The sequence below is a fragment of the Dreissena polymorpha genome, chromosome 4, assembly GCF_020536995.1.
Source record: "Dreissena polymorpha isolate Duluth1 chromosome 4, UMN_Dpol_1.0, whole genome shotgun sequence".
Taxonomy (NCBI): domain Eukaryota; kingdom Metazoa; phylum Mollusca; class Bivalvia; order Myida; family Dreissenidae; genus Dreissena; species Dreissena polymorpha.
Window position 1 is genome coordinate 16,581,118 of NC_068358.1, and position 14,719 is coordinate 16,595,836.

Here is a 14,719-nt window from a genome sequence, read left to right on the forward strand (position 1 = left end):
CATATTTAAACTTGACCTAGACATCATATAGATACAACTTGTGACCAAGTTTGGTGAAGATCGGATGAAATTTCGAGACAGACCGATGGACCGACAAAGTGACTCCTATATAGCCCCCATTACCAGTAATGGGGGTATAATTAAAAGCCAGAGTGGTGCAGTTGTAGAGCATCACAGTTTGCTCCTTTAAGTAATGGATTCAAATGGCTGAAAAGGCAGACTATTGAGTAAATTTTCTTTTCTTATTGCTACAATTATTATAGACTATTCCACAAAATACAGTTTATTTATTAGGTACCTAATTTGTTGTAAATATTGATTAAAAAGGCTTCGAATGAAAATGCTCAAATCAGTTTATGGACATCTTTGATTATTGGCATAAGTTTTGACAATGAATACTTATATGAAAGTCAATGATTGATACTTTTTTGAACACAGGGCCATGCTTTATGTTAACATAAATATACAAGTCTTTTGTCTAACAATGATTGAGTTAACATAACCCTACACTAGATGGAAGAAATCATATCAGCTGAGCACTGCGCTGTGGGAAAATCTGGCATAATGTATGTGCATATAGAATCCTCCTTTATGAGCCTGTGCTAAAAATGCTTGCTGCAAAACAGCTCACTACCAATAGACGAGTTAACGCGTGACGTCACACGCACCTGCAAAGTTTAGACTCCGCCCACTGGTTGGCAAAAGAGGTGCAATTTATATAAGCGTATATAGAGAAGGTTGACGAAATCTTCGTTTTTAATGATAATCATGCACAATATCAAATATAATTTTACTAATTATGTCTGAATAAAACATTAGCATGCAAGGAAATGCATCTTTGGTACGATTTTATTGTTGTTATTATTATTTGTTTTTACTGACAACGAACTCGGGAGTGGAGTGGAACACAATCTAAGAGCTCGGTATGTGGTTAAACAAAAATCTCTCTACTTGGCACTTCATCGCAACCTTTTATAGTTAAAAACTTCTCAGAAATTGAAATTCTTTCAGAATGAATTAAATTTAATGAACGAAAACAAATAAGGATAAAAACAAACAACGAATAGGTCAATTGTATGCGACATAGGGTAACTGATTTGAACCTTTATGTGTCTGGAAAAACTTACCTTCTTACACATTCAATAAATTATTTTATTTAATGTAATTGTTTTATTTAATTGTTCACACTAATTTTGGCACTCTTTGTTGCAGCATTTATATCCCGGTGTATAATTGCACCTTTGTTATCACAAACCGATTATCTCGTTATGATCGGATACTGTCCAGACAATTACAAAGAAAACATGGTGTCATAAACCCAGGGACCTACACTTTGACCCCTGCATAAACCACATGTTGCAGACGAGTGTCTGGTCAGTAAACATAAGTCACGATACCTCTATGTCATCTCTTGGCATATTGAGCAATCATTTAATATAAAGAAGTGAAACTCCAGCTGCTGGAGCAGTATTGAATTTTCATTAAAAACAATTCTTAAAAAATAATAAAAACACAATACCGCCACCAGCCTCTGAAGGCTGAAAATATAACAACATCGAAGATATGTACGGGGATACACGCTATTGCATCCACGCAGCACACATCAAACTGTTGTAAGCCACATTTTAAAGCTAAAAATACTGATAAGTTATTTTTTTTATGAAATATTTTAACATTCTAACAAAAATGAAGACATTTGTCGGAAATGTATTAACTGGAACGAGTGTATATATTTATTAGCCAGTTAAACTTAATAATACATTGTTTAATAACTATACATTTAAATATTGTGCAATTTTACTGCTATGCAATTAAGGTATTTAATGGGTGGGATCCAGACATAAGCCCCCCAGGACAAAACCCCCCCAATGAAAAAATGAACATTTGGACAATTGCCCCCCAGTAGAAATGACGGGTAGGATATAAGCCCCCCAGTGCTTATTTTGCATCTGGATATTTGCCCCCCAATGCTTATTTAAGACGTGGACATTTGCCCCCCAGTGCCTAATTCTAAATGACATTACTCGATTGAGCAGATAATCATGTCCAGTTATCACCACCTTTTAATCCTTTTTATTGATTAAATACAGAAGCCTTTAATTTTCATTAACAAGTATATTTTCAAAGCCACATGTCATACCTTTAACAAGCTGATAATCCTTTTGATTGATTAATTAAAAAACAATTCAAATTCTTTAAGATGTTTGTTTTACCTAAGATTAGGCAATTGAAGTGAGTTTCTGGACCTTTTTTATTTCGAATTATAATGATCCAAGTTTCTATGATTATATATTTAGGAGATATGAAATAATACTGAATCCAAATACAGAGATATACTAGTCTAATGGAAACAACATATGATATTAGCACTGGGGGGCTAATGTCCACTTCTAAAATAAGCATTGGGGGGCAAATATCCAGATGCAAAATAAGCACTGGGGGGCTTATATCCTACCCGTCATTTCTACTGGGGGGGCAATTGTCCAAATGTTCATTTTTTCATTGGGGGGGGGGGGGGGGGGTTTTGTCCTGGCGGGCTTATGTCCTACAATCTTAACGGGTACCGGCAAAAGTTAACTCCGCTATTATGTGTAAAGATTGTACATTACTGCAGGGTCCGAAACACGATCATGAACATAAGCAGTCACAAAAGGGGCCGTTAGATAAATTAAATATATGCATTTATCATAAAATGCTATATTTTTATCACTCCTTATTACTAATAGAGATTTCAATATACATGCAAAGACAGTTACATTTGCGTAATTAATATGCAGGGTTTTTCCGTTTGTATGGTAAATTGAATTTATATTCATTCGATGTAAACGAAACGTAAATTCATTCAATGTAAAAGAAAATTACCCCAATATTAAAAAAAGTACTGTATTCCGCTTTTTAGGGCTTTTTTTTTAATTGATTAAATGCACCTCTGACTCTATTGATCGCTGATGAAATAAAACACTATCCACACCACTTAAAATTATAATACAATTAAAATATGTTTTATTAGTGTTTAAATATAATTTATTCAAGTCTTATTATCAGAAAGAATACGGCTAATTTATTGTTTTGTTTTGTGGAATTGTCAGTATTAAGTCTTCCGATCACGTTTACTCTATGCTAATAACTACTTCGTATTTTTATGAAGAGGAAATTTTATTTGTGAATATACATTTATTTGGTACTAAATATGCTATATTTGCACTTTTTTGAAAAGAGTTTTAATGTTTATTTCGTTTTTATTATCAATTTATTGACTAAACAAAAGCCCTTTATACATGTTTTACGTTACTGTAACCAGTGTTTTTGCCAACCAGTCAGTGCGCATGCGCGGAAAATCCCGAATGTAAACAATAACATTTTTTGTTTTGTTTTAATGTGAGCCACAATGGGGCTAAATTCATGTGCATAAAGTGTTGTCCCAGAAAAGCCTGTGCAGGCCACAATCTGGGACGACACTTTCCACCTAAACTGGGCTTTAGTTAAGAAAATACTTTCTTTTAAACAAAAAATGCTATATAACAGGAAAAAGTCCTCCCTTATAAGCCCGTGCAAATGCACAGGCTAATCTGTGAAGACAATTTTACCCACATGCATAAAGCCCAGTGTTTCCAAAGCAAGGTTCAAATTTGTTCTAAATCAGAGCATGGGCCTACCTCAAGCAGAGAATCTGCACTGGTTTTACCATGGAAGACTGGACCATTCTTTCTGCCATCTGAAAGGAGTAAGGGAGACAAACAATCCAACAACTTGAATATGACAGGACAAGTTGTTTTGTATGTAAATCATATTATTGACCCTTGTTCTGGGAAAACTGCATGTTCGATAAGGTTTGTCCCAGATTAGCAGATTTGCGAAGGCTAATCAGGGACAACACTTTCCACTTTATTGAATATATTGTGAAAAGGTAGTCTCTTAATAACAAAATTCTACAGCAAAGGCTAAACTTGGATGACACTTTACGCACATGCATTCAGCCCAGTTTGCCCAGAATAAGGCTCATAACATATCACGTGTGTAATGTATACAATCATGATTGATATCATCCTTAGTTTCTATCACAATAAAACATAAGGACTTGCTTGTTTTGTTTAAATATACATAATATATAAATACTTATATAACATTAAAAATTTGGTTTGCATCCATGCTATCTTTAATAACTAGCTTTTTCTACTGCTCTTGCGTTTCTGTCTGAACTTTCCACAAGACCAATTATCAAATATTTTCCATCTGTCCCACTATCAGATCTTTTCCTCAGCTAAATATGCATTTTTGTCCTTTGTAACATTTAAAATTACAAATTTAAGGCCACTCCAAATTGATTTGTTGGTCTACGGATTTTTTGGAAAAAAGTTGAAGAGGCAAGTGAATTTTTTTAATTTTTTTTGAAAACAGGAAAACTCTCGAGCGCGCGAAGAGCAAAGAATAAATAAAATCACATTTTTATAGAAAAATATTGCATTATCAAGAGATAGAGGTGTAAACAGCTATATTTTACATTCAAATCAATTCTTATACAAAGAATATATATCAAGCTCATATTTCTCGCAGTACATTGCCTATGACCAGGGACCTATACAAACATATAGGTCCCTGATATGACCTTTGATCACGAAATATACATGTAACCATATCATTAAAGTGAAAGACATATGTCTACCTACTGTTGATTATATTTGTTTTAAGTTTTAAACAGTGAAAGCTGTGAAAAGGTATACCATGTTGCAAGTTGTGAAAAGGTATACCATGTTGCAATAGCACTTGAAGAGGGACAATCATCAAAATGATAATGACAGACAGTCGGACAAAGGCCATGCATATAATCCATTGTCGCTACCTTATTTTAAAAGGGGAATATCAATGGCTAGTACGGTATTGTATTTTTCTGAAATAAATTTATACATCACAAAGGACTTATTTTATGTTTCTGAGATACACGGCGCTAGCTGTTAAACATGTTCCGTCAACCATGTATTTAAAAAATTATAAAATATTGTCCCTGTGAAACTTTTAGAACCAGCATTTAATGATATTATGTTTACTTTTTGTTCACTTAAAATTGTGTTATAGGACAAATTTGCCTACATATAGGGAATTACCGTCCATATGCCCATTTAATGAAGAAAAAGTATACAAAATCTTACGTCATGTTTCCCGATGTTGTTTGAAATTGAACATAAACAAACACATTCAAATAAGTCGATGTGTTTATATTTTTAAGTTTGGCTGCAGCAACTTTGCACCGCAATTTGTTAAAACGGTCACGACAGCGAAACATGTACTTCTCGCGCAAGAAGCTATTTTTCTGGTCGTCTCGATCGAATTTTTTGGCGTCTGCAGTTATCGATTAAAAAAGTTACGAAACACTATATTTGGCATGCGTACTCAGCATCAAAATCGTTTCTGCTAGATCAAATTAAATAAAACTATGCGCTATGGTTACAGAAGGTCACAGAAATGAGTGCGAGCGGTAAAAAAAGGCAATTTTTTTTTCATTTTTCATATGCCGAAATCGCATAGTACTATAGTGATTCTTTAATATTGTGCACATTTGAGATCAATTGAAATTTTTTGTTTGAATCACTAGATTATTTTCTTTTCAGAAGTAAAGTTTTTTTCAGCTGCAAACATAATTAAAATATGCCCTCTATGGCACCATTGAGTCTGCAATATCCAGGACATATGTACGCGCAGAACGTTGTGAGACATGCAAACAATGAATTGCTTTTGCTGAGGCCACACAGACTTTTCAATAAGCTGAAACCTACACTACGAGACCCGTGATTTTTGCATACATCTTGCATCACCGCGATCTATGCAATCTGACAAATCGCTGTGATTCCAAGCAACAAGAAAATTTGGGTGATGTCTCGGCGATTCCACAGTGACCATCATGCGATGTATGTCGCCGTAAGGCAATGAGCGCGAATCATCGCAAACCGGCGTGATTCACCTTTTTCGCGATTTGCGTTGACGGTTACACTTACATGTAACATATACACTAACACTCTACTTTGCAATAATAGCTTCAAACTAACAGGGTTTTTTTTCCTTCTTTGGGACCCGCCGAAAATCGGCCCTTTCCCCTCGGATTATTTTCCCCTCAGCTGGTAAATTTTTCCCTAGATTTCATTTTCCCCTAGTTTAATAATAGCTTAGACGTTAAACCACCTTCGACAGCTAATTGGTGTTAATCTGTTGTGTAATGTCAATAAAGGTGTGAAAAACTTGCAAGTCAGTGTTTATTACATGTATTCCCTATCAGAGCAGTACGTGTAAGAAAAATAAATGAAATAATCCAGATGATTTATTGACATGCCAACGCAGTGTAACTGTAAACAGATATTCACTTTCATTTTAACCCGTTTTCAGAAAGTCCCCGGGAAGCACATTTTTTATATGAAAGCGTATGACGCAATAAAACATTTTTTGTTGTACATGATCGTATTGCATTCAATTTAAATTTTCTCGTTCAATGAAAGCTGTGTCCCATAATGCGCTTTACTCTTTACACTTCTGAAAAATGGCGTAGGCATATGAATTAATATGATTGTGTTTATGAAATTCTTAAACATAGTTATCGGCATAAATGTTTAAGATTATTTTTTTGTAAGTGATGTTGTAATTATATTGGATTATTGGATAAATGTGAACATAAGAAAAGCGGTATGTATACAGTTATTGATATGATTCGGTTTATATGCATGAATTGGCGAGTCACCGATGTCCACTGCAATCACCACAAAATTGTGGGGAATCACCGCAAAGATTATCTTGCATTTGCGCCACTGGGGAGTGACGAATCACGTGAAATCTCGGTGATTTTCCACTAAAAAATCAAACTGTCCACCGTGACTCCGCAAGTTAGGCAAAAATCACAGGTCGCGTAGTGTAACCTGAATATTATAGTGGAGTCTTTATGTAATCACAACCTTTCCTACCTCATAGAGAGTATCATTGTGACAAACAAACATGGAATAAAGTAAAAGAGATCTCACCTAGTTCATAAAGACCATCTTTTCTACAAACAAACGCGATGAAGTGTGTGTTGATCTTGTCATCTCTGGACGGAGCCTGAATGGAAAGACATTTACTTTTATATGATATATTGTGAATATGAATAATGATACTGTGAATAAGGCATGATCCTAATGGTTCTTTCTATTTTGTAAATTTGCAAAAGAGGGTGCCATTCAACAAATGTGTACATTTTAGTGAGTTGTTCTAGAAATGTGCCTGTATATTTAAAATAACACTTTCACTTTTTTGTATTTTTCGTGTGATGTCTCTTCTTAGCAAAACTCCAGTTTAGGCAGAAAGTATTGTCCCTGATTAGCCAGTAAGGACTGCACAGGCTAATATGGGACAGCATTTGAGGCATATGCATTAAGCCCCGTTTGTCCAGAACAAGGCCCTTATATAGAAATTCAGGCTTCTTTGGTCATATGAAGAAATATAGCCCAAACCTCTGTCTGGCCTTCTTGTGCTGAGTCATCATGGGCTGCCCCCATCGCCTGAAATGAGTAGAACACATATAAGTATACTTCATGTGAGCCTAGTTCTGGGAAAACTGGGCTTAATGCATGTGCGTTCAGTGTCATCCCACTTTAGATTGTGCACTCCACACAGGTTAATCTGAGATGACACTTTCCCCTTAAACTAGATTTTCTTTAAAGAGACTTTAATCACCAATTAATTATACAAAAGCGGATAGTGTCGTCTCAGATTAGCCTGGGTTAACTGCACTGGCTCATATGCGACAACACTTAACGAACCTGCATTAAGCCCAGTTTTTGAAGAACAAGGCTCATTAGTGTAATTTATTTCAAATGTGTGTATAAAACAAGAGCACAGCCTTGCGGGTGCAGACCGCTCGTCTATTTTTATCTTTTTAAAGGTGTATGGACCTATCTCAATTTCAATCACAAAGGAGGGAGGGGTGGAGTGGTGGAGAGGGGTGTATAGTGTGGGGGTGTGGTCATTTATTACATTATCTTCCAAAAATTCAAAAAAAATGCAAAAAAATATTATTATTTTTTTTTTGGGGGGGGGGGGGGATTCTTGGGTGGGATGGTTGGACAGTATTTAAAAAATAAAATAATAAAAATAAATATTTGTGTTTTTTAACCACGTTTGAAAAAAACAAGAGATGTACTTGTCAGAAACACAATGCCCCCTATTGCGCAGCTTTGAATTTTTTTTATTTTTTTTATTTTTTTTTATTTTTTTTTACCTTTGACCTTGAAGGATGACCTTGACCTTGAACTTCCACCACTCAAAATGTGCAGCTTTATGAGAACGCCACTTTGAATATTTTTTTTTACCTTTGACCTTGAAGGATGACCTTGACCTTGAAGAATGACCTTGACCTTGAAGGATAACCTTGAAGGATGACCTTGACTTTCCACCACTCAAAATGTGCAGCTTCATAATATCGCCACTTTGAAATTATTATTTTTGACCTTTGACCTTGAAGGATGACCTTGACCTTGAAGAATGACCTTGACCTTCCACCACTCAAAATGTGCAGCTTCATGAGAATGCTACTTTGATTTATTTTTTTGACCTTTGACCTTTAAGGATGACCTTGACATTGAACTTCCAACACTCAAAATGTGCAACTTCATGAGAATGCCGCTTTGAATTAAAAAAAAAAAATTGACCTTGAAGGTTGATCTTGACATTGAACTTCCACCACTTAAAATGTGCAGCTTCATGATAACGCCCCTTTGAATTTTTATATATATTTTTTTGACCTTTGACCTTGAAGGATGACCTTGACCTTGAAGGATGACCTTGACCTTCCACCACTCAAAATGTGCAGCTTCATGATAACGCTGCTTTGAAAATAATTTTTTTTTTACCTTTGACCTTGAAGAATGACCTTGACCTTGAACTTCCACCACTCAAAATGTGCAGCTTCATGAGAACGCCACTTTGAATTATTATTTTTGACCTTTGACCTTGAAGGATAACCTTGACCTTGAAGGATGACCTTGACCTTCCACCACTCAAAATGGGCAGCGTCATGAGATACACGTGCATGCCAAATATCAAGTTGCTATCTTCAATATTAAAAAAGTTATGCCCAATTTTAAAGTTTTCGGACGGACAGATGCAATATATCTTTGACATTTGACCTTGAAGGATGACCTTGATCTTGACCTTTCACCACTCAAAATGTGCATTTTTATGAGATACACATGCATGCCAAATTTCAAGTTGCTATCTTCAAAAGTGAAAAAGTTATGGCCAATGTTAAAGTTTTTTCGGACGGACGGACAGACTGACTGACATACTGATGGACAGTTCAACTGCTTTATGCCACCCTACCGGGGGCATAAAAAAAATTTTTTTTGGGGTGGGGGGTGGGTATAAAGTGAGGGTGTGGTGGTCATTTATTAGATGATCTTTAATTTAAAAAAAAATAATGGGGGGGGGATTGAGGGGGATTCAGGGGGGGCGTGGGGGATGGTTTGGGTGGAATCTATTGTGGTATGTCAGGTAAGAGCTGTTTTGTCAAAGTATCAATCGAATCTAATCATAAATAAAGAAGTTATGGCAATTTTAGCAAAATTTAATAATTTGACCTTGAGAGTCAAGGTCATTCAAAGGTCAAGGTAAAATTCAACTTGCCAGGTACAGTACCCTCATGATAGCATGAAAGTATTTGAAGTTTAAAAGCCTTGATACTTTAGAAGTAAAGTGGATCTAAACACAAAATGTAACCATATATTCAAAGATACTAAGTCAAAAAAGGGCCATAATTCCGTAAATGACAACCAGTGTTATGCAACTTGTCCTTTACTGTCCCCTTATGATAGTTTGCTAGTGTTCCAAGTATGAAAGCAATATCTATGATACTTTAGGGGTAAAGTGGATCAAAACAAAATTTAACCAAATTTTCAAGTATAAAGGGCCCATAATTCCGTCAAAATGCCAGTCTGAGTTACATAACTTTGCCTGCACAGTCCCCTTACGATAGTCAGTAAGTGTTGCAAGTATGAAAGCAATAGCATTGATACTTTAGGAAAAAAGTGGGCCTAAACACAAAACTTAACCAAATTTTCAATTTTCTAAGTATAAAAAGGGCACATAATTCTGTCAAAATGCCAGTCAGAGTTACATAACTTTGCCTGCACAGTCCCCTCATGATAGTAAGTAAGTGTACCAAGTTTGAATGCAATAGCATTGATACTTTATGAGAAAAGTGGACCTCAACGCAAAACTTACTTAGACGCCGACACCGACGCCAAGGTGATGACAATAGCTCTTTTTTTTTTTCAAAAAATAGATGTGCTAAAAAATGACGAGCTTCTTCTTATCCTTAGCATAAATTCTGTGAGGACCCTGAGTGTGTCCCAAACACTCCTACCTCAGTGACATACAAGACAAAATAAAGTATGGACTATTTCGAGCTATTTTATGTTCTGAAATGGATTTTTGAGTGGTCTTATACCCTTTGGGAACCTTAAGTACCCAAAGGAAATAGCACTTGTCCAGAATGATGACTGCCAACCAAACTAACATGTGCCTGGGTGGTAAAATCCAAAATATCCATCCCTGAATAAGTTTGATAAACCGTGATGTTGGAAAGTAATATATCCTTAGCAGGCTATAATGTTTATTCTACACTGTGAGTGGACCGAAAAAAAAGCACCACATTAAAAAAACAAGAGCACCGCTTAATGTGTGCCACGCTCTGCTGCCAGTGCAGTTTTGAATAGATGAAAGCTTATCGGATTTTTTTTTTTTTTAGAGGTCACAGTGACCTTGACCTTTGACCTAGTGACCCAAAAATGGGATGTGGCATGTAGAACTCATTAAGGTGCAGATACATATCAAGTTTCAAAGATGTAGGTTGCAGCATTTTGATTTTAGAGCCAATGTTCAGAACCTTGACAAAATGTTAAGGTTTTAGCAAAACGCGGACAGCACACACGACGACCGACAGGACATGACGAGCTGGCTATGACAATACCTCGGGTTTTCTCCAAAAACAGCCGAGCTAATAAATAAGTCCAGTATCAGCTAACAATCAGCATACATGTCCATTAAAAATGTGTAGAATGTTGGGGCACTATTATGATTTTTTTACCTGATTTTATAGCCGAAATTCGGCTATATTCCCAATCGCAAGAAGTATACTTTTTTCCCAAAATTTGCTAAAATGCGAAATATTACTTGAAAAAGCAAAAATGTGGCCAAACAAAAACTGTTGTTTTTTTTAAGCAAGCATCATTTATTTGACAAACATCGTCAACAAGTACAAGTCCTCCCAATGAAACTCCTTCCATTGTCAATGATAGTAATTTAATAACAAGCAACTCTTTTGCATTGTCATCGTTGATTTCCGAAAGCAAAGTGCTGACTGATATTCAACATGTTGAAACTAGGGAAATTAAATTGTGACTGAAGACTTTGTGAGTTTATAATGTGGAAAACTGTTGATCATGATGGTGTTTGTGAAGTTTGTGATTAAAGATGTTGAACTCTTTCATGTAGTTTTAAATTCCAATTTATTTTCCCAATTTCTTGAAAACGCTGATAAAATTCCCAATTTCAAAGCCATGGGCTATCTTCCCAAAATGCTGAGAAAAAACCCTGACTATAGGATAGGCTTGATAGGGATGTCCCCTCCTGATTGTACAAGAGCATATTTCTGTAGAGGAAACCAAATGAGTCTGGTTCTAGGAAAACAGGGCTTAATGTCTCTTTTATTGAATATTGCACTTAAAGGAAGTATCTTATGAGACAAAGTTTCTTCTTAGCAAAAATCAAGTAAGGGCGGAAACTGTCATCCCTGATTAGTCACTGGAGATTAATTTCCACACAGGCATCAAGACCCATTTTTCCAGAATGCAGCTCACAATTTTTCCCTATTGGTAACCTTATCATCAAATTCAGGGCATACTTAAATGAGTTTACATGCATTTTGCTTAACTTCATTGTTTAAAACAAATATACAAAAAAAAACATGAAGAACATATATTGACTTTTAACACAGTGTACACCTTGAGAATATCAGATAGCAGTAATTTACTTTCACAAAGGAGACCACTTAGAGCCCCTAAAACCTGACTTAAATCCCAGAGTAGTATGTTGGAGACTATATAACCTTAAAAATTTCGAATCCTAATTTGACAAAAAATGATGCTGATGTTCCCATAGAAGTGAGGAAAAACACTTTATTATATACTGGACTATTTTACACTGTACAGATAGCATAGGCGGATCCAGGGGGGGCATACGCCCCCCCTAAAATCGCCAAAGTAAAGTCATTTTATTTGATGTTTCACACTAAACTAGATCTAAATCACCTTTTTAAACTTGTCAAAGCCTTCAAAATCACTAAAATCGTGGAGCATTATAAGAATGTACTTTGATGAAAGTATATAAGGCGTGACATGCTCGATAAGTGGTTGTCAAAGCCTTCAAAATCATACATTGTGAAGCTTCCGGGGGGCCAAGCCCCCCTGGACCCCCTAAATGATAAAACTATGCACTTTTTTGGCATTATAAGAATGTACTTTGATGAAAGTATATAAGGCGTGACATGCTCGAGAAGTGGTTGGCAAAGCCTTCAAAACCACTAAAATCGTGGAGCTTACGGGGGGCTTTGACCCCTGAACCCCCTAGCAGGGCTTTGCCCTGCACCCACAAGGGGCCCTGGCGGCTCCCAGGACCCCCAGCAAATCTTTAAATATCCCGCCCCCCCCTAACCAGAAATCCTGGATCTGCCCTGGATAGGGTATTATTTTGACACAACTGACAACAAGCAATCATCACCTACCTCATCATTTTCTAGAATGTTGGCAATTTCATCTGGTGCTTTTCCAACTGTTTCTTCTAAAAACTTGTTGAAATGTTTATTGTCTGAAAATAAGATCAGCATAAGACTCTAAATTTAAATTCACAAGTTCATAGGTTGTTACAATTAAATCTGAACAGCGCCCTATGAAACCTTTCATCCTCTATCCCATAATGCATTGTACACTTTACACATTTGAAAAATGGCATATGTTTGTGTTTATGTACTTTTAAACACATTTATCGGCATAAATGGCCAGAATTATACTTTTTTAATTGATAATGATATTATATTGGATTATTGGATATATAAGCACATAAGAATAGTTATCTATTCCATAGGGTTTATATTCATGTATTGGCGAATGACAACACAACATGGCAATAAATGAGCTCAGAACTCATAATGCAGATCCATTTACAAAACGGTCTTGTGGCTTGGGACCTGTCATCCGTGTTATATTTATGTCACAGAGTATTAATCTTTTCTGCCAAACAAAAATATTTGTGGATTTGGTATATGACCTTACCCATAGAAATTAAATTTGTTTTCCAAATTTGCCGTCTAAATCATGTATGAACCTACTGTGCATTATCTTAACCCAGGCAAAACAAAGAGATGTGTTTGTCAGAAACACACTGCCCCTACTGCGCTGCTTTGAAACAATATATGACCTTTGACCTTGAAGGATGACCTTGTTGACCTTTCATCACTCAAAATGTGCAACTCCATGAGATACACATGCATGCCAAATATCAAGTTGCTTACTTTAATATTGCAAAAGTTATGGGCAATATTAAAGTTTTTGGACGGGCGGACAGACTGACTGACTGACGGACAGTTCAACTACTATATGCCACCCTACCGGGGGCATTTAAATACAACTACTATATGCCACCCTACCGGGGGAATAAAAATATGATTTTTATAAGCTTGGCTCTGGGAAAATGGGCCTAAATGCAAGTGTATAAAGTGTTGTCCGAGATTAGCTTGTGAAGTCTTCACAGGCTAATCAGGAATGACACTTTCCGCTTTCATGGTACATTTCATTTAAAGGGAGTCTCTTCTAAGCGAAAATCCATGTTCGGCAGAAAGTGTCGTCTCAAATTAGCCTGTGCAGAATGCAAAGGCTAATCTGGGACAACACTTTACAAAAATGCATTAAGCCCGATTTTCCAAGATTTTGGCTCATATTAATCACAATTGTTTGCAAGCTTATCAACCTGAAAAATTGATGTTATCCCTGTTGTTGGCCAGGGCATGTATGACCGCAACTGTTCCACAGGCATTGCCAACTGTCTGCTTCATGTAGTAGACGCCATCAACATCTGACTGCTCCTCTCCCAGCTTGTTCTCCTCTGCTTCTGACTAGTAGACAAAGTGTGGTCAATATGAGTGGCCCTCTTGGAAAATGAGGTAAATGTATATGAGTAAATCATCGTCCCATATTACCATTATGCATCATAATGGTTTTTATAAGATTTGACATGATGATCAAGTATATGGAGACATTTGACCCTGATTTAAACTCAGCCGAGAAAATGTCAAGATAAATATTGTGACCAAGCTTCATCAAGATTGAGTCATAAATATGGCCTCTAGAGTGTTAAAAGTTTTCTTTGGCAAGGCTTTTTTTCTTGATTTTGGAAAAGGGTCTAGCCTTCCATTTTGGAGAAATATGTAAAGACAAAACTGAGAAAGGGGAAGACAATTCCCAAAGTAAGCTTGAAATTTGGGGAAAATTTGACCATTTAAAAGAAATTCTCTACGAGCAATGGGCTTTTCTCTTAAGGGAAGGGGCCTATACAATGCCCTTGCTAAAGAATGAACAAAAGCCCTGTTTGGTGACTTAGTTTTTGAATGCACATGACTGAGATTCAATCTCAGCCTAGACATTTTCAAGAT

General features: G+C 36.2%; 1 protein-coding gene across 2 annotated transcripts in view; it reads right to left on the reverse strand.

Annotated features, from left to right (window-relative positions):
• LOC127875999 (ubiquitin carboxyl-terminal hydrolase-like) overlaps nucleotides 1-14,719 on the reverse strand; it is a 54,834-nt gene that overhangs the window by 34,696 nt on the left and 5,419 nt on the right. For both annotated transcript variants that reach the window (XM_052420814.1, XM_052420813.1), the window contains 5 exons: nucleotides 14,038-14,182; nucleotides 12,797-12,879; nucleotides 7,470-7,517; nucleotides 7,002-7,077; nucleotides 3,657-3,715 (listed from right to left, as the gene is read on the reverse strand). In XM_052420814.1, the coding sequence (XP_052276774.1) occupies nucleotides 3,657-3,715; nucleotides 7,002-7,077; nucleotides 7,470-7,517; nucleotides 12,797-12,879; nucleotides 14,038-14,182 (411 nt within the window). The remainder of the gene's footprint in view (nucleotides 1-3,656; nucleotides 3,716-7,001; nucleotides 7,078-7,469; nucleotides 7,518-12,796; nucleotides 12,880-14,037; nucleotides 14,183-14,719) is intronic.